The sequence below is a fragment of the Aquarana catesbeiana genome, linkage group LG11 (genome assembly GCF_042186555.1).
Source record: "Aquarana catesbeiana isolate 2022-GZ linkage group LG11, ASM4218655v1, whole genome shotgun sequence".
Lineage (NCBI taxonomy): Eukaryota > Metazoa > Chordata > Amphibia > Anura > Ranidae > Aquarana > Aquarana catesbeiana.
In genome coordinates, this window is record NC_133334.1 from 49,994,342 (window position 1) to 50,013,588 (window position 19,247).

The 19,247-nt window shown below is 43.9% G+C and overlaps 1 protein-coding gene across 6 annotated transcripts in view; it reads right to left on the minus strand.

Moving 5' to 3' along the window:
• Window positions 1-19,247, minus strand: part of AMBRA1 (autophagy and beclin 1 regulator 1) — a 168,835-nt gene that overhangs the window by 132,479 nt on the left and 17,109 nt on the right. For all 6 annotated transcript variants that reach the window (XM_073604293.1, XM_073604291.1, XM_073604294.1 and 3 more), the window contains exons 2-5: window positions 14,216-14,436; window positions 8,474-8,532; window positions 6,747-6,930; window positions 2,678-2,850 (exon numbers count right to left, since the gene is read on the minus strand). In XM_073604293.1, coding sequence (XP_073460394.1) covers window positions 2,678-2,850; window positions 6,747-6,930; window positions 8,474-8,532; window positions 14,216-14,350 — 551 coding nt within the window. In that variant the 5' untranslated portion in view covers window positions 14,351-14,436. The remainder of the gene's footprint in view (window positions 1-2,677; window positions 2,851-6,746; window positions 6,931-8,473; window positions 8,533-14,215; window positions 14,437-19,247) is intronic.

Below are 19,247 nucleotides of genomic sequence, written 5' to 3' on the forward strand. Positions count from 1 at the left end.
GGAGAATTGGTTGAGGCATCATATAGCAACATCCCGCTAACAGGCCAGGGAGGGGCACAACCGGCTTTTAGAGTTTTTCAGGCTAGCTTTTAAAAAGCAAAATTTTCAGCAAAAAAAATTCAATTAAAAGCAGTGTTCTGCCCAAAAAAAATTAAAGCCAGCAGCCACACATACTGCAGCTACTGACTTTTAACAACAATGGGACACTTAGCTGTCCTGGAGTCTAGCGATGTCGGCACCACAGCTGATGTTTCCATCAGCTGTCGGGTGCTGCTGTCGCCATTGCGTGTTAGAGCCGGTTCACACAGGGGTGACTTGTCAGGCGACCTAGCCGCCTGACAAGTCGCCTCCCGTTCTGTACAATGGAACCGTTCTAATAGGAGCGACGCAAAAAGGTTTAGAAAAAGGTTCCTGTACTACTTCGGGGGCGACTTGCATAGACTTCTATACAGAAGTCGTTTTGCAAGTCGCCGCGGAAGTCGTTTGCAGGTCGCCTCGCTGAGGCGACCTGCAAGTCGTGCCGCCCCTGTGTGAACCTACACTAAGGGTACCCGGTAGTGTAGCTTCAGGCCGGGAACCGTACTGCGCGAGGCCCCACTCCTCTCTCCTACTGGCCCGGCGACAGGGAGGAGAAGGTAGCAATAGGGAGGGACAATATCTCTTCAATTTACTAAATACCATTATCAAGGATGCTACTGATCACAAGAACATCCATCTTTCTCGGTGGAAGAAGTCTTCTCCCTCTATAGTCATTTTTGTGGCAGTCCTTTCTGTCCAGTTTTCCTCCATACTACTACAACACAATATTTGGTCACTGTAAGACAAGTTAAACCAGTCCTTATAAAGACAAAACCATTAGCCACTAAGGCTCACGCTAACCCTGGCCCAGTGACTCCATAATCTGGTACTGGATTGAGGAGAAGATGCACGCAATGCATGTCAGCTTGTCAGGCTGGGAAGGAGCTCTGGACTCAGTCAGTGCAGGGGACTTAATCGTTGGAGAAATCCCGGTCTCCCAAATCAACATCCTGGAACTATTTTGAAAACCATTTATCATTCTCCTTCCACTTCACAATTATGTGCCACTTTGTGTTGGTCTATCACAAAAAATCCCACAAAAATACATTTACGTTTTTGGTAGTAACATGACAAGATGGAAAATTTCAAGGGGTATAAAAGACTTTTTCAAAGCACCGTATGTGTGGGTACGTTTAAGGCTAGGTTCACACCTCTGCATGTGGCCCGGGGGGGGGGGGGGGGGGGGGGCAGGAATCACATTTGTTTCCACACCCAAACTGCACTGCTCTTATGACAGGCGAAGAGCTGCCATTCATTCTGAATGGCACCTCCACGCATCTCAGCACATAGCGCGATCGCAGGTGCGGGAACCGCAGGGAAATCGTATGGTCAAAGAGACCATGCGATTTTCCTGCGGCCACATTATTGAAAAAGGTGCATGTACCTTTTTTCTGCAGAAATACGGGCACAGCAGCCCATACCATTAAAACGGGCTGCCGTGCCCACGCAAAACACGGCTCACATGAAATGCAGAAGTGTAAATCTAGGCTTAAATCTGTACTACAAACAGATATAAAAAGATAAAAATAATTCAAGTTGTTTTATTAAATACATCATTAAAAATATTTTTTATGCGATTAACACAAGTTTCTGAATTTGACTTATTAACTACCTGCAATCTACTGCAGAGCAGTACTAACACTGCGGGAGTGAGGGAGCAGAACTGTAAGTCAATCAGTTGTGTTGCATGTAGTCACCCAAGAAGGAATGCAATGACAGCAGAAAAGAGCAAAGTGAGCAGACATATGATCTTATATGTCTTCTGTGGATCTTTTACTGGCCACAGATCATTTTTGTGATGGCGAGAAGACACTGCTGTATTCATTCTACAGTTGAAAATCAGAAAACAGTAGGCATAATCCACTTGGCTGCTGACTGGCAGGGATGTGTTAATCTTAAAGCGATTGTAAAGTCTCTTAACAAACATGTTATACTCGCCTGCTCTGTTGCAGTGGATTTGCACAGAGCAGGCCAGATGCCCCTCTTCTCGGGTCCCTCTTCTGTGATCCTGGCCCCTCCCTCCTGTTAAGTGACCCCAGAGCAAGCAGCTTGTTATGGGGGCACCCAAGCCGAGCCAAAGCTCCATGTGTCCATTCAGACACGGAGCTGCAGGTCGACCTCACCCCCTCTCTCTCCTGATTGGCTGACTTTAATGACAGCAGCTGGAGCCAATGGCGTCGCTGCTGTGTCTCAGCCAGTCGGGAGGGAGAGTCCTGGACAGCCAAGGGACTCATGGACATCACTGGACAGAGATGGTGCTCCGGTAAGTATTAGAGGGGCCGAGGGGGGCTGTGGCACACAGAAGGCTTTTTATCCTAATGCACAGAACGCATTAAGATAAAAAAACCTCCTGACTTTAAAAGGCTGGATGGACAGAAATACACATTTTGTAAAACAGCCTGCATTTCATGTGCATGTGAAGGGGGCACGAAACAGACTTATGAAAAGATAACTAGTAGCATGAAACCCCAAATCACACAGGAGGATGGGACAAATTCACGGGCAAGTAGAAAAAAAAAAAAAAAAAAAAAAAAAAAAAAAAAACTTTGTCCCCCTCCACGTTTTACCACATCAAATCTCTTGGCAAAAAGGAACTTACCGCACACGTTCCATCTCACTGGCCGTCTTCACTACAGCAAAGGGTTCTCGCCGACTCCAATCCCAAAAATGGATTTCATTGGCAGTGGCGATGAGCAGCAGCTGAACTGTGGGGTGGAAGGCCAGGGATGCAATGGCGTTGTTACTATCTGTGAACCAGCTCTCACTGCCGCCCTGAAGACAATAAAATTAAGGAATGTAATTGGTTACAGAACTCCATGACGCTTGTAAACCATAAAAATTAAGTTCTCTTATTTGCTACGTTTTGGTCAGTTAAAATTTATCATTGGAAGCATTGTTTTTTTTTTTTTTTTGCATTCATCAAACAAAAATAAGTAAAAAAACAAAAAACACACCACTCGTTTCAAACATGCTTGTGTTGTCAGCCCACAACAGGACTTGGGATTTGAGTGCATTTCTGGTAGATTAACAGGACTATTTTATTTCCAGGGTCTTTAAAAAAGAGATAGAACATGGGGAAATGTGCAGAGATATCTTGCCTTAACATACACTTTAAGTGCAGGTATCACGTAGATTAGCCCTGCACTATTACTATAAACCAATGGAGGAATCGGGCAAATGTTTTCAGATATTTTTTTTTTTTTTTTTACACAACGGAAATCATTTATCAGCAGACTGACAGGTAAGTCTCTTATTAGCAAAGTGTCTTAATGTAAGAACAAAACTAAGCCAGAGACTATTTTGCTCTACTCGAATCCTAATAAAAAACATTACCCATGAAGTAAAACATGAACAACTCAAGGCAAAGCAAACTCCACCAAAATGCACTTAAAATGAATTAGACCCCTTTCCCACTGAGGCAGTTTTCAGGCGTTTTAGCGCTAAAAATAGCACATGAAAACTGCCTCTTATTTACTGCAATAGGTGCTTTCACACCCGGGCAGTGCGCCTTCTGGGACGTTAGAAATAGTCCTGCAAGCAGCATCTATTGGGCTGTTGCCCCTGCCCATTGCAGTGAATGGGCAGCGCTTCCGAAGCGCCTGAAAAGTGATTCAGAAACGCCGCAACACGGGAGGTTTCAACCCCATACTGCGCACTGCTAGCGGCCGAAACGCTGCACCAATGCACCACTTAACCAGCGGTAAGTCGCTGCTTAAACAAAAAGAGGCTTTACCGCAAATGCACAGGCGGCCCCAGTGTGAAAGGAGTCTTACACTTAACTTCAGCCAGGTTATGCACATTTTAAAATTTACATAATCTAAAAATCGGCAAATAAGCTTTAAACAAGCACCTCAAGGACTGCTGTAGCTGCAGGCACGATACAATAATACATCTTCAAAGTTCAGGGCAAAAGCACCCCCCTCAACTATGACTCAAAAACCAAAGCTCATCCTGTCCCCCGACACCTAGCAGCAAGTATGCAGCCTTCTACCCCTTAAAAAAAAAAAAAAAAAAAAGAGAGCAGGTACTCTGGGGAAAACAAGGGTAGTCAAGCTGCCGAGAGAACCGCTTCAGCTGGAGACGTTTGAGGATGATTTGCTCCACAACGCCTAACACTACAAAGGTTGGTGAGGGATGGTTTTAAAGCTCATTTCCTGCTTATTAAGAACATGCAAACTACTTATAGAGTAACTCCACTTTTTTTGAGGAAAAAAAAAAACAAAAACAAAAAAAAAAAAAAAAAAAAAAAAAACAACAACATTCCCCTCTGGGTGATCTATGTACATTTTAACAAACGTTGCAGATTCCTATCTTTTGTTATTCTGAAGAAATCTGTTTCTCTGTATCCATTTGGTAAATTAACCTAATGGGAGTGGTTTCTTGAAGCGGAGTTCGTCATTTTTGTGTTTATGAAAAGTCAGCAGCTACAAAGAGTGTACCTGCTGACTTAATAAACGTGCATACAGTCAACATCAACCATAAGTGCTATTCGAGCCAGTCTTGTGCAGACAGATAAACAGGCAAAAATCAATAAGAAGAACCATTTAGGCTACTTTCACACTGAGGCGCTTTACAGGCGCTACAGCGCTAAAAATAGCGTCTGCATAGCGCCTATAAAGAGCCTCACCTGTCTCTCCAGTGTGAAAGCCCGAGTGCCTTCACACTGGGGCGGTGCACTTGCAGGCTGGTCAAAAAAGTTCTGCAAGCCGCATCTTTGGAGCGGTGTATACACCGCTCCTACAGCGCCCCTGCCCATTTAAAACAACCGGGCAGCACCGGCAAAGCACCTATTTGCGGGCGATTTTAACCCTTTTTCGGCCGCTAGCAGGGGATAAAACCGCCCTGCTAAAAATAGAACCACTTTACCGCCGACGCCGGCCCCAGTCTGAAAGTAGCCTTATCGATTGTTGCAAATTAAAATTCTCCTCTGCGTAGATGGTAGACAATCAGCTTGCTCAACACTATAATTTACCTACATCAATACTGAACCATGAAGAAAACGAATGATAATAATGGAATTGGTAGATATAATTAACGTAGGTATAAATGAACTACCATTGAATAAAGAAGGAGAGGGGAAAGGGGAAATAAATAAAATTAAATGAAGGATTTATGTATATGTACAGCTAAGTGGTTATATAGTAACACCATGTAAACCAACAGAAGGTTATACCCTGTGACCAGACAATATATAAAAAGTGTTGTACAACAAAAAACAACAAATGATGATGCAGGGTCTAGAGGATACTATGGATCTCAAGACCCTCATTTAACGTATTGGGGGACAAAGAAGCCAATTTGTAGATCCAGAATGCTTTCCGTTTGCACAATAAAGAGAACCTTTCATTGTCAGTTAGGGAACCACTTGAAATATATTCAAATGGCTACAACCTTTAGACACTGGATGTTCTTGGCATGGTGACTTTTGAAATGGCAGGGAACACTAATAAATCGATAAATGGGTCTTTTTATTGATGTTTGCCTGTTTGTCTGCACAAGACTGGCTCAAATAGCACTTTCCTTATGGTTTCCATTGAGTGTATGCACTTTTAATCACATCTCTCCTGGTGTGTCCATCCATATAGCTGCTTATTGGGCACAAGTAGGACATAAAAAACTACTCCCATTGTTACAAACGTCCCAGTTTTCTGTTTTCATGCCCTTTAACAACCACTCACCTGTCCCACGATCCAGCCTCACCCCACGTTACACACACACACACACACACACACCCCCGTCCTCCCTTTGCATCTTTACTATGGGCACCCGGCTGTGACAGCTTGTGGCTTAACAGCCAGGTGCGAGCTGCGCTCTGTAACGGGTCCCGAAAACTTCTGGAACCTGTCATATGTCCCAGAAGAGTTCAGGAGGGGGAGGAGAACTTTTGATTGTCTAAGGCGACCGGAACGCAAGTGGGATCGGATACCCGCTCCCCCCCCTCCCCAAAAGCTCAGTTTCACAAACAGGAGACAGGGAGGAGGCCTTAAAGTGGAGCTTTGCTTTAATTATCAACCAGCTGCTGCACCTGAAGGGCTCTAAAAAAGCAAACCTGCAGGGTCTTCAGCCTTTTATATGTGATTTCCTATTGGGAATATCTCACCAAAAATTAAATTTTTGTTGCAGGGGATGCCTGATATCTGATTTGCATCTTAGTGCAGACATCTGAAAATCAGGGAGCCAATCACACATGCAGGAAATTACATTTCTTGGGGGAGCTCTGTAAACATGCTGTGTACAGAACACCTCCAGGTAGCCATATTGATTTGCATTTTACAGAAAATTATATAGAGCGGCAGATTGAAAAGGAAAAGGTAAAAAAGTGGAGTTACCCTTTAATGAACAAAGCCTGTCAAAAGACTCAATATAAATATGAATTAGAGAAAGAGAAAAAAGCCTCCCATTTGTGCAAGGTAGTAATTACTTAGAAGAGATTTAGGATGGAGAGAGCTTAGGGTTAGTATAACCAGTGTGATTACGTTCACCAGAGGTCCAAGAGAAAGGGTGGATTTACAGGCTCTTGAATGTATTGTCAGTCTCCTAGCTCAGAAGGGCGGGGTTAACCACAAGAGAGTCTGCATTACTTTACAAATCTTTTGGATGAATAAATAGTTCCTGTGATATCTATGAACAGAGATAATCACCAATTCTATAATTTGTAACATACTTACATGTAGATCCCATATCCGCACTTCCCCATCAAGGCAACCAGATGCAATGAGGCCTGGGATGGTAGGGTGAAAGGTTACACACCATGGGGTACGACGATGTCCCACCAGAGAATGTATACAGCGTCCAGTTTTCACTTCCGTAATGTAGATGTTGTGGTTGACATGTGTGGATGCTAACAAGGTTCTAGAAGAAACAGGTTCAAATTTAAGAGTTTTAAAAAGGCAAAACACACAAAATATTGATCGTCCATATTAAATAAGAGAAAGAGCAATGCCTAAAAAAGGTATAGCCCCAAACATTCTTAAAAAGAGAACTTCAGCCACTTCAGCCTGGCGATGAAGTCACTCCAGCACATGTGCGCAGGGGTCGCTGTTTATGGCATGGCTCTGAATGAACGGCACAGGTATGCACCAGTGATGTCATCGGCTGCATCTAAAGTAAATATCTCCTAAACTGAGAACGTTTAGGAGATATTTACACTACCTATAGGTAAGCTATAGTATAGACTTACTTATAGGTAAAAATCACATATGGGAGTTTACTCCCACTTTAAAGTACAATTAAAGCTCAACTCCAGGGTAAGCACAAACTGTCTAAACACAGAAGTCATGTGTATTCTTCCTTGAATCTTGGTGCGTTTTATATATTTCTACCAGATCTGTGCAGCAATCCAGAGTGAAACTTACTCTGAGCAGGAACTTCCTGTAATAAAGACCGCTTACTGCTGCTCTGTCCTTGTGCAGGATGAATGGTCTTGTCTCCACCCCCTTCTGTCGTTTTCTGCAAGCACTGCAGAGCGGGGAGACGCCAGTTTATTGGACCCATACACACACTCTTATGGGATGAGACATAGATATGAAATTTGGATGTCTTGGTGTTACTGACTAATTAGGAGCCTTATTAAAAGAAGCTCTGATCAGCTATCTCTACTGGATATAGGACATCGTCCTGCCAAGCTGACAGAATTTACTTGTTGCTACCCAACAGGTAGATACCAATTTTGGAGCCTATTGTGTTCTATGACCTCACCGATTCTTGTCAGGCGCCCATCTACGCCCCCTCCTGCGCAGTGGCTTCACCTATTTTTTCCTCTGTTGGAATAATTTTGCATGTAAAAAACAAAATTGTGACTATACTTACTCCTATACCCCCGACAAAGGTGTTTAACCAGAAACGCGGCAGGTACCAGGCATTACTATATATCGGAGAGTATTATTGTGTTGTCATACTGGTCATGTAAATTGGTGTTTTTTTCCCCCCTTTGTTTTGTATGTATTTTTTGTACAAAGTGTGATGTTTTTTTAACCATCGATCACCTTTGTGATCGAACACCTATGTACATTTAATAAAATTGTTTGGTTTTTTTTTTGCATTACCCAAGTGTATGTTGCCTTTAAAGTCCCAATGAAGGGGGATTTCTTTTTTCCTGTAGTTTTCTGCAGGCAGCTTGTAGTGGGTGGACCTGCACTCTGCACAGCACAATACTACTTTTACAAATGTGAAATGACATTTGGTGCACACAAACTACATTTATATACTTTGTGGCTATACTTCAATGTTTTTGTGCCAAGAGTTCAGCTTTACGTGAACAGAGTGTACAATACTGTTGTTGGTAGAATAAAACTAGTATTCACAATTTTTGGCAAGTAAAGTAGATGACTCCGCCAGCGGGCAGGGTGGCATCAGAGTATATCTGTCATGAATAAAAATAGAGGAAGAGGCTCACCTGTCTGGGCTGAACGCCAGTAGGAATGTAGAACGCGGACTGTCCGGAAGCTCCACCTTCTACAAGACAAAAAGCAAACGACAGTCACAAGATCTGCAGATGACAGGTCACTGAGCAGGCAAGAGATAATACATGAAACAGCACTTTGACAGGACTGTAATGTCCACAGTAAAGAGAAACATTTTCCCTTTAATCCACTTAAAGTAGAACTACAGGCAAAATGTTTGTTTTCATTTTGGATAAAGGGAGGGTTATAACCCATCAGGTTTTTTTTTTTCTCCACTATGCATGTTCCATTGCGGCAATTTCCTTTCACTTCCTGTCCCACATCCAAACAGGAAGTGAGAAGAAATCCCGGAATTCTTGAGGTCCCCCAGGTCACCAAAGCTCAGGACTTGACAAATTTGCTTTGATTCCAAGAGCCAGCAAAAAAGTTAGGAGCAAATTGTTTTTAGCATAGCGTGGGTTGTCAGCACCTGGGGCATGGCAAGTACTTTGTGCCCCCTAACCCTAACTTACAGCAGAGCAGCCAGCCTATACGTCGGGGTAATTGGCTGGCTGCTCTGCTGTAAAGAATGACAATAAAAACCTGTTATAGGGGGAACTCCGCTCCATTAGGCCCAGTTCACAGCTGGGCATTTTGGGATTGTGGCAGAATTGCTTTGATTCTGCCCACAATCTCAAAACTACAAAATCGCAAAAACACAGGTTCAGGTGTCATTATTAATGGCAAGTAAACATGCATGACTAATCACACTGCGTGAAACTCGTCGCCCAAAAATGGAGCAGGAGCTTCTTTTGGGTGACAAGCTTCACAAAATGCGATAGTAAGTAATGACACCCGAACCTGCGTTTAGTGAATGCAGGAAGAATGGCAGCAATTCTGCCGCGATCCCAGAACACAGGTGTAAAATGGAGCCGCCCGGGTTCATACATGTGAGATTCTGGATGCGTTTTCAAATTCACATAACAGGCTGTATCTTATGTGTTCCTATTGAGGTGGTTCTCACAGATGCGATCCACATGCATTGCGCTTTGAGTGCCAGATTTGCAAGTGATAGAGTAGAGGGGCATGTGGAGAAAACTATTTCACATAGGATTGCTATAGACAGGGGTTTTGAATTGAAGTCAATGGGAGAGAGAGAGAGAGAACAAATAGGAGGGAGTGAATCTCCTTAAAGCGGAGTTCCACCCAAAAGTGGAACTTCTGCTTTAAGAACTCCTCGCCCCCTTACATGCCACATTTGGGATGTCAACATTTTTTGGGGGGTGGGGTTGTACCAGATTTTGACAGGTACTTCCTGTCCCAGTTCCTGCTTCCGTCCTCTCGCCGCCTAGGCGACTCCCCCTAGGAGGCCCCTCCCTCTCTGCTATCTTCTGGAAAACGTCACAGGTCCCAGAAGATTGCCTGGCCACTAGGAGAGCGCAGAGTGGCTCGCACATGTGCAGCACACACCTGGCAGCGAAGCTGCAAGCAGTCACAGCTGGGTGCGAGAGAGAGAGCGCGAGCGAGCGCGAGAGAGAGCGAGAGAGAGCTTATTAAAAGTCAGCAGCTACACTTTTTGTAGCTGCTGACTTTTAATAAACTGAAAAACAAGTGAAACGCTGCTTTAACTGGGGCACAGGCAGCAATAAAAACTGACATGTATTCAAAGTTTTGCCTTTAGTTCATTACGATTGACCACTACAGAAAAGATGGATCTTGTTAGCAGCATCATACACCAAACCAATGGTAGAATAAAAGTATTTATAGACAATTTTCAGTTACAAATATTTTCCCTTTGGAGAGATCTCTTCACTTGCTGTCCTAAAAATATACCAAGTAGTGAGTGGAACTCTTCACAAAGTGGGAGGAGTTTTCCCACTTAGACAGTTGTCAGAAGGCACTCCCATTAGAGGATTTCCCACCTCTTGTACTTGTGGCAGCTGTAAAATGTCCTATTCACTTTGTTTAGGTGACAGTGGTGAATCCACTCAAAGTGGATGTAAACTCTTACATATACCCAGTGAAGTGATCATTATCAGGCGATACAGAGATAAAACAAATCCTCCTATATAAAACTTGTACATGTTAATCTGCAGCCCTCTACTGTACAGCCATTCAAAATCCAGAATGGAACAATTTAATAAAAATCCCCCAAAAATTTTTATTTTTTTTTTTACTTGACAAGGTTGCTTTAAACTGACTTCCTTTACAGAACAAAAGTTCATCCCTTTGATCTGTAAATGAACAAAAAGATATGTTTCTTTTTATATCTCTCTTTCAGCCCTGAGCAATGTTGTTGGTAAACATTACCAGCTGCTTTTCTTTTTTTGACAGCTGTGAGCAGGGGACTGCTCTGCACTTGTTACATGAATCGTAGAAATGCTGGATTAAGATCATGTGGGGGGGTTGAATCGAGATCACGATCCATCATGCAGCTCTAATATCTATATTTTTTTATTTGCTCTTTTCCCCTCCACCACAGGTGCACAGTGAGAAAAGCTATCAGACTCATGTGCCCTGACAGGCCCCTCCGCCACCAGGGGGAAAAAATACCCTCAAACTTCACTAACATTTAGAGAGAAGAGGGCTAGAGAGAGACCCCACAGTAAAGCTGAGCAGAAACTACAGTCTGCTCCTTACCTGGGCCTTGCTGGTGCCTGTGCCTGTTCCACTCGCTGCGGTTCCTGAATCCATGCTGAGGCAGCAGCGTGATGCTTGTGGCGAAAACGCCGGTTCCGGACTCCAATAGCACCTGTGCGCCGGACCGGAACCGGCAATAAATAGGCACCAGACCTATTCCTCCCTCCTCCCCCTGCGCTTCCGGCGGAAATGACGCCTGGCGCCTGCTCCATGGATGCCGCCCCACTTCCGGATACCTCACATCCGGCGGATGCAGTCCTCTGACTGCCCTTCCCAAGATGGCGGCGGCGTCAGGGAAAAAAACATGTGCAGGCAAGAAAAAACAAACAGAAATGCCTGACATGCCCGACGCCTCCGCCTGGGAGCAGCAATACCCGGAGCAGTCCTGGCTCTCCCCGAGCACTGACGAGGGAGAAGGAGCCCATCCACCCGGCACCCGTAAGCCTGTGGAAAATGGGAGGAATCGGCTCTCCTGAGGTAGGTAAAAATAGTGGAGTAGGGAGCCTGTTCTCTCAGGACAGAACCTTGAGAGCTCCAAACTCCCACATGTGTTCCCGCCGGAGGAAACACATAAACTGATGATAAGTGGGAAGGAGCCTCCTTTTAAAGTTTGGTGGAGGTGTGTTTCCTGTCAAGTGGGTGGAGCCACGCTCTCAAGGTGCTGTCCTGAAAGACGATAAGGGAAAGTTGAGTTACGCTTTAAAGGATCTGGAGCTGGTGGCAGATACCATAGCATACCTTCAGAGGTCTAGCACAGTCCATGCCTCGACGGGTAAGGGCTGTTTTGGTGGCAAAAGGGGAACCTACTCAATATTAGGTGGGTTTGTCATAATGTTATGGCTGATTGGGATATGCGTTTTATACGCATTATATGTAATTGTGAAAATACAGGCCTTTTTCCACTTATGTGCAACTGTAGGAGTTGAATATTTGAAGATCTAGTATTAGATATTAGTGGCATTTCTACTGCTCCCTGGGCTGCACTTCCTTCGTAGACTGTAGGCATGATGTTCATATGCAAGTTATTGCTTTAGTTCCAATTAAGGAAATGCTGCTAGGTGGGTATTTGTTAAATTAAAATGCAAATTAGTTACCTCAAATGCACCCAGGAATAATTGACAGTTAGGCATTCATGTAGCTAGAATAGCTGATGAGACTACTGTAACAAATAAACAATTGGGACATTGTATGTATTAAAAAAAAAAAATAATAAATTAAACTGCTTGGAAACTTTCAAAGAATTCTTTTATAAGTGGAAAAACTTCCAGCTGCCATAGCGGACCTCCTCCTGAGAAAGCGGGCTGCCAAGCTCTTCTTCTGGCTTTAAAACGACAGGTTTTATTTCTGCTGTGACCAATGTAACTGACCGGTCACTTGCTGAGAATTGCATGGACCTGCTCATGGCTATTACTACAGGACAGCATACTTCAAGCTGTGACACCCCGGGCTGTTCTCCATTAGCTGTTCATGCTCTTCCATCCCCTACAACAGAGGTCTCCAAAGTATGGCCTGCAGACCACATCCGGCCCACTAGAACATTTTATCTGGCCCGCACCAGCAGCAAGGGCTCCCACCTCCACCGTACTGTGCTATTGGTTGCTAGGACTGACGGCTTCTTAGCAACCAGGGACGTGCTTCTGTGCTTAACTGCTGTGCTTCCAGACTATTGCACCACAACCACAGGTGTGCTGTAATTACAGCAGAATTACAGTGGTAAGGGAAAGGGGGGGGGGGGGGGGGGGGTGAGATGAACATATTTTAAAGTGTTATTAAACCACGGACCCCGCATTCACTATATCTGGTCTCCCACAGTACACAGAACATAGAAATGCAATTATTTCTGTCAAACACAGCCAGAGGACAGTGGCTCAGACGCGCCTGCTCGGGTGCCCCCATTACAAGCTGCTTGCTATGGGGGCACTCGGCAGGAGGGAGGGGCCAGGAGGGCCAATAGGGAACCGAAGAAGAGGAGGATGGGGGCTGCTCTGTGCAAAACCACTGCACAAAGCAGGCAAGTACAAAATGTTTATTAAAAAAAAAAAAGTGCCTTTTGTTGGTAGTCAACATTGTTTAATATCGTATTTCTGGTATTTACACATCAAAGCTTTGTAGCATATCAGATTAACAATGGCTTGGCTCAAGCACACCTGGTGTGATAAAGACTGAAGTGCTTGATTAGCACGTCTGCAAACAAAGTTTCAAAGAGCCACTGCTGCCAAGATGACTGATGGGTTAAGCTAAGATTTGACCCAGGTCGGAGAGTGGCGATTCATGGACAAACGCTGCCCCCTAGTGGACAATACTGCATGCTTCCTGGAGAATGGATATATATTACAAGGAATACCCTCTTGGCAATATCTATGGGGAGGAGGCAAGTGGTGGTGGCTACGAGTGGGCGTGTATGTTTGAGTAAAAAGGAGCACACACAGGCAATTTGTGCCCCTTTTCCCTTCGGATCATGGCTTGGGTCTAAGCCTCATGGCTCTGGCCCTCTAGCCCTTCAACATCTGAGCATAGCTGATAATACAAAGCCTTGTGGAGCGCCTTGTGATAAGTATCCTTGATATTCTAGTATTATATGTTCTGATTGTAAGTTTTGTAATATCTTTCTCTAGTATTTCATGTTAGCTTTCTTATTTCCTTGGGAAATAAGACTATTACTTGTGTAATATCATGTGATTGGTTTCATCGCCAACCTTGTATTATTGTGATATCATCAATAACGTGTGCTTAGAGTTTATTATAGACTATAGGGATTAGACAAATACACAGGTAAAACGCTTATTGTACCATTTACTTCACCTTGATCACTTTAAAGACTTCCTGTATCCCTCAATAGATGAGAAAGTAAATTCACTAAACACTTTAAATGTTTATTATTTCACCTAGGAAATCCAATGTAGTCAAGAGGCACAGGAGCCATAATCCAAGTATGTAGCCACAAAAAAGGACCACAGATGTCTAGTGAGACCATGACCACAAGGCTTCAGGTGCAAACTGGATGGCAGAGGAGTGAAAAGGAGACACTTGTGTGGATTTAGATACATAAGTAAGGCAGACAAGCAAAAAATACAGCTTTGTGCAAAAATGGGACATGAGTTTATGAGGAGCCTCACCTTGCCTTCCCATTTCATGAACCGAGTCTTATCCTCCACCAGGCACTGTAAGAGACGCTGGGCACCCTGCACCTGTGTTCCCCTCTCTCGGCCCGAAAGGATCCGGACCGCATTCTTCTCCGGCACAACCCTCATGGCACCGCTGGTGCCGTCACTACGACTTCTCAGAACAAGACGAAGGAGCTGACATTCAGATGCAGAGAGGCAGACTTCATGGAAGCCTAAGTGGGTAAAAGGGAAAGAAAAGGTTAGGTTGCTGAGCATGTGGCAAATGTAGGTAAAACTGGATAAAAAAACAATTAGGTGTCACAATTAAAGTGTTACTAAACCCAGGACCCTGCATTCATTATATCTGGTCTGCCCCGCAGTACACACAAAATGGAAATGCAATTTTAGTAAATATAAAATTGCTAAATAAATCTTCTCATCAGCAGTACATAGCAGTCATGTGACTTCGCTCAGTGTCTAGTTGAAGCTTGTCGGAGGAGTTTTCATTCTCCTCTGACCGTCCTAATAGGCTGCATGACCCCTGACCCGCTGTCTGGACAGTGCTGATTGGCCCTGTGCTGATCACATGCACTCTCCCAAGGAAAAAAAGACAAGAAAATCGCTCCCGGAGTTACTTCTGGGTATTGCGGGATCTGGCGCTGTGATTGCCTGGAGCCGCCGGTAACGGCACTCTAGCTGAAGCAGCGGCACGAACGTGCCATTGCTTCAGTGCGCATGTGCCAATGACATCGGCACATGCAGCTACAGGGGATATCTCCGAAACCATGCAGGTTTAGGAGATATCCGGGTTAGCTACAGGTAAGCCTTATTATAGGCTTACCTGTAATAAAAAGTGGTCTTTAAGGGTTTACAAACACTTTAAATCACTAGTAAAAAGGCTTCATTTAAATCATAATTTTTAAAGAGCAACTGTCAGCTCTCCCGCAGCAGCCTCGCCTCTGACCCGCTGTTGGCTCACCGACAGTCTCATTCCCTTTAATGGGACAGCTGGTGATGCAGCAGTGACACAACAAGGTGAGGGACGTGGCGGCAGCAGCTGAGTGGATGCCCGCTAACAGGCGCTGCCATGATGGATCTGAAATGACAGGTGCTCTTTAAATGCAAGGACTTATTCTTAGTGGTAATTAGAATCTTTAATATTTGCAGACAAAATGAAGGTTTTCTATTTAGAATAATAAGCTGTCTGGTTGTAAAACAGTGATATCTGAACCGATTCAATCATACAGTTTGTAGTGTACATAGATTTGCAAAACAATGGGATAAAAGGAATATTCCTGAACTTTGTTATCTCATGGTTACTGTGACATTGTGTGAATGCATCAATGCAGTGCATGTTACCTCAGCTTGCAGCGCTTGGATTCATTGAATGAGTTTACCAAAAATTGTAATAATTCAGAATATACAACCTTATGCTACATAACCAAGCTCCATTTCATGCTGAATAAACTAAAATGATTAATGTATCTTAAATAGAAGACTATCTTTTAGATAGATTTTTACTCCAAAAGCATTTTATTAAAATAAATTTGAAAAAAAAAAAAAAAAACCACGATTCAAAATCAAAAAAAAAAAAAATATGATAAAAAAAATCATTGATTCATATCCATCCTGTTATTATTTGATACAGACTCACACTGTAGAAAGCATACATCAGCAGAGTAATAGAAGCCCCTCCAAACAGTATTTCCCTGCAGATGCCAACAGAGACAGATCATGTGACCACACAACAGCGCTGCAGGAATAAGGTACTTAGAGTATTTAAAAAATAAAAAACATTGACCCTGCGTGTCTCAAAGAGAACCTGTCACCTAAAAATCATCACATAGGGGACTTTTTGTCCCCTATATGTGATGGAAAAAAAAAAAAAAAAAAAAAAAAAAAAATACACCTAAGCACATAAATTCCCCCCCCCCCCCCCATAAAAAGAGGAGACCCCCACACATACGCACGTACAAACGTAAACACATGCGTTGGGGCGTCTACTCCTGAAAACGTCAATTGCGATACACATTACATATTGCTGCGTACGTCAGAGTGAGAGCAATAATTCTAGCACAGGACCTCCTCCAAAATACTGAACTAAAGACCTACAGGGGGGCTTTGGAAGCATCGCTTACAGAAAAGCAGCTCCAGTCGCTGTCTGGAGGAGGCTGAGGGCAATAGAAGATATTTTTTTTTTTTTTGTTGTTAATTAAAGGGGTTGTAAACCCTTGTGTTTTGTTCACCTTAATGCATTCTGCAACCCCCCAGACCCCCCCATTTTACTTACCTGAACCCGATCTTTTTCTGCCCAGGTACAAGTACACCAGCTGTAGCTGGTGACTTGTGTCCTGATTGGATAGATTGATAGCAACACAGCCATTGGCTCCCGCCAATCAAATCCAGTGACATGGGAGCCCCAAGTCCTGCTGCCTGCGTTAATGGATGCAGCAGCAGGACTCGGGAGCACAAGTGCCCCCTTGAAAAGCGGGTCTGAGGGGGGCACTCGATGCAGGGAGGAGCCAGGAGCGCTGCTGGGGGACCCCAGAAGAGGAGGATCAGAGCCGCTCTGTGCAAAACCCTTGCACAGAGGAGGGCAGGTATACCATGTTTGTTATTTACCATGAAAAAAAAAAAAAATAAGAAAAAAAAAACAAACACACACACACACACACCCCCTTTAACATGTTAGCTATTTATTTACTCGGTACAACCTCATCTTTTATATTTTACCAAAAATTGGGGTCATTTATTGCATTTGTTTGCCTTAAATTCAGGCTTTTTCTAGACCTTTTCGATAATAATCAAGTGACATAAAAAATTGTGTCTCGCAGCAAAAAAGGATAAAGGGCCAGGATGCATGCATAGACAAATGAAAGAATGAAAGAAGAGAATGAAGAAAAAAAAATAAATAAAAAAAATAAAAAGTTAGACACCAACTCCAGAGACTTGGGCACCTGAGATAAATGTCATTTTTAAATTAGAACAATTCCTGAAAACTCCACTTGCGCCGGCAGTCGCTGGTGGTGGTAACCTACAAGTTAGAACACAGAACAAAAAACGCACAGACATCAAAAGAAATGAACAGAACTGGGACAAATGCCCATGCCGATGCAATCAGATATCCACACCTCTGTACAAAGCAGCCCTAATATACAGCAACATCATTTAGAAGAGTAATGATAGAGAAGAGGATAGAGAGAAGTGCGTGTTTTGATATCTCAGTATTGTTAAGGGAGAAGGAGAATTTAGTACAGCATAATAAAAAGTCAGATGTAGAGAACAGAAGGTGCTGAATTCAACATGAATTTGTCTACCTCGGCTTCAGGAGGGAATCACATTTATGGCTTTTGAATACATGATCAGCAATGTTATATAACAGAGACACAACCAAGAAAGGTTATTTAAGGCTGACTCATACATAAACTGAAATTAAAGTACCATCATAAATAATACATTAGAAGTAATACAGGCTGACACACCAGTGTACACACTCTGCGCTCATCAAGAAATGCAAATACATCACTTAGCAGCTTCTGCAGGTATTATTGGATTCTTTACACAATGAGCCCTCTTACATAATTGCAGATATTGGTGCCACAAGAAACAAAAAGGTAATGTCAATACTGTTCTAGATACACCATCATGTTTAGTTAACAGCTCTTGCAAAACTGAAAAGGAAGATGAGAGCATTACACAGCAGAGACAAGCCAAATGAGACAGCCGACAAGTGACGGGGCTTGTCAAAGGTCTAAAACAGTGGTTCTCAACCTTCTAACGCCGTGACCCCTTGATAAAATTTCCTAAGTTGTGGGGACCCCTAACAGTAAAATTATTTTCGTAGCGTGGGTTGTCAGCACCCAAGGCAAGACAAGTAATTTGTGACTAACCCACGGACATTTAGCGCTCCCCGAGTTCCTTCCACTTGTACAGTATTAAAACCCCTTATGGTACATTTTAGGGTGTACCGCTCTTTGTTCTCCTTTCTTTCCCTTTTATCTCTGTCTTTTTCTTATTCTCTCTCTCCCTTTTTATTTGTCCCTCCCCCCTTTTCCTCTCCCCTCCATGTATTCTCTATTTTTATGCCTTCTCTTACGCCTTGGGGGGGGTGGGGGAAATGGGATGAATATCAGTGCTGGGGGAAGTTCTGATCAGCCAACTTAGGTGCTCCTGATCAAGGTCATCTGCTGATCTGAGAACTATAGTGGGGATTTTTAATGGCAACTTTAATCACAGGTAGTGTTACCATGTCTCCGGCTTCACTGTGTCTCACAGCAGTGACACCTATGCCAAAATCAGGAGATAGGGTCTCCTCCAGCCCCTCCCACTTCACATTCCTCACCAGTCAGCTGACCTTCTAGTCTCTGCCCCCCAGCCATGCCGTGAACTGAATGGGCGGCTGCGAGGAGGCTGAGTGGGCGGCCGCAGGCTCCAGGGACAGCCCTGCTGTGTGGCCACAAAAAGGCTGGTATAGCGGTGCGGGCTTCAGGAACAGCCCAGAATTTGGTAACCCCTGGCAAATCATCATTCAACCCCCAGGTTGAGAACCACTGGTCTAAAGCATCTAACATAACTCTACGTGGACATCGGTTAAAGTGGTTGTAAACCCTTACATATACCACCCAGTGAAGTGGCAGACCTCAGGTGATACCAGGGATGAAACAAATCCTCCTACATAATTTGCACCCCTTTATCTGCACTCCTCTCTATATCTGTTCAAATTCCAAAATTTATAAAGCTTGGACTTAATCCATCAGAAAACAGGGGGCGGAGAGCTGAAGTTACACTCTGCAGAGCACAGTGAGGAGAGCTCCGAGAGCTGATTGGAGGGAAGAGAAAACCCCCCCCCCATCACACAGGAAGAGAGCTGAGGCTGTCAATCAGCTGGAGGTCCCTCCCAGTCACCATTTTTCTGTTGGTGTCAGGAAAACTTGGCAGAAACGACTCATGCCGATAGAGGAACAAAGCAGCAGACAGAAATGACATTTAGCCCAGGTTCACACTGATGTGGGTTAGAAATCGTGCGAGTTCAGCTGAACTCGCA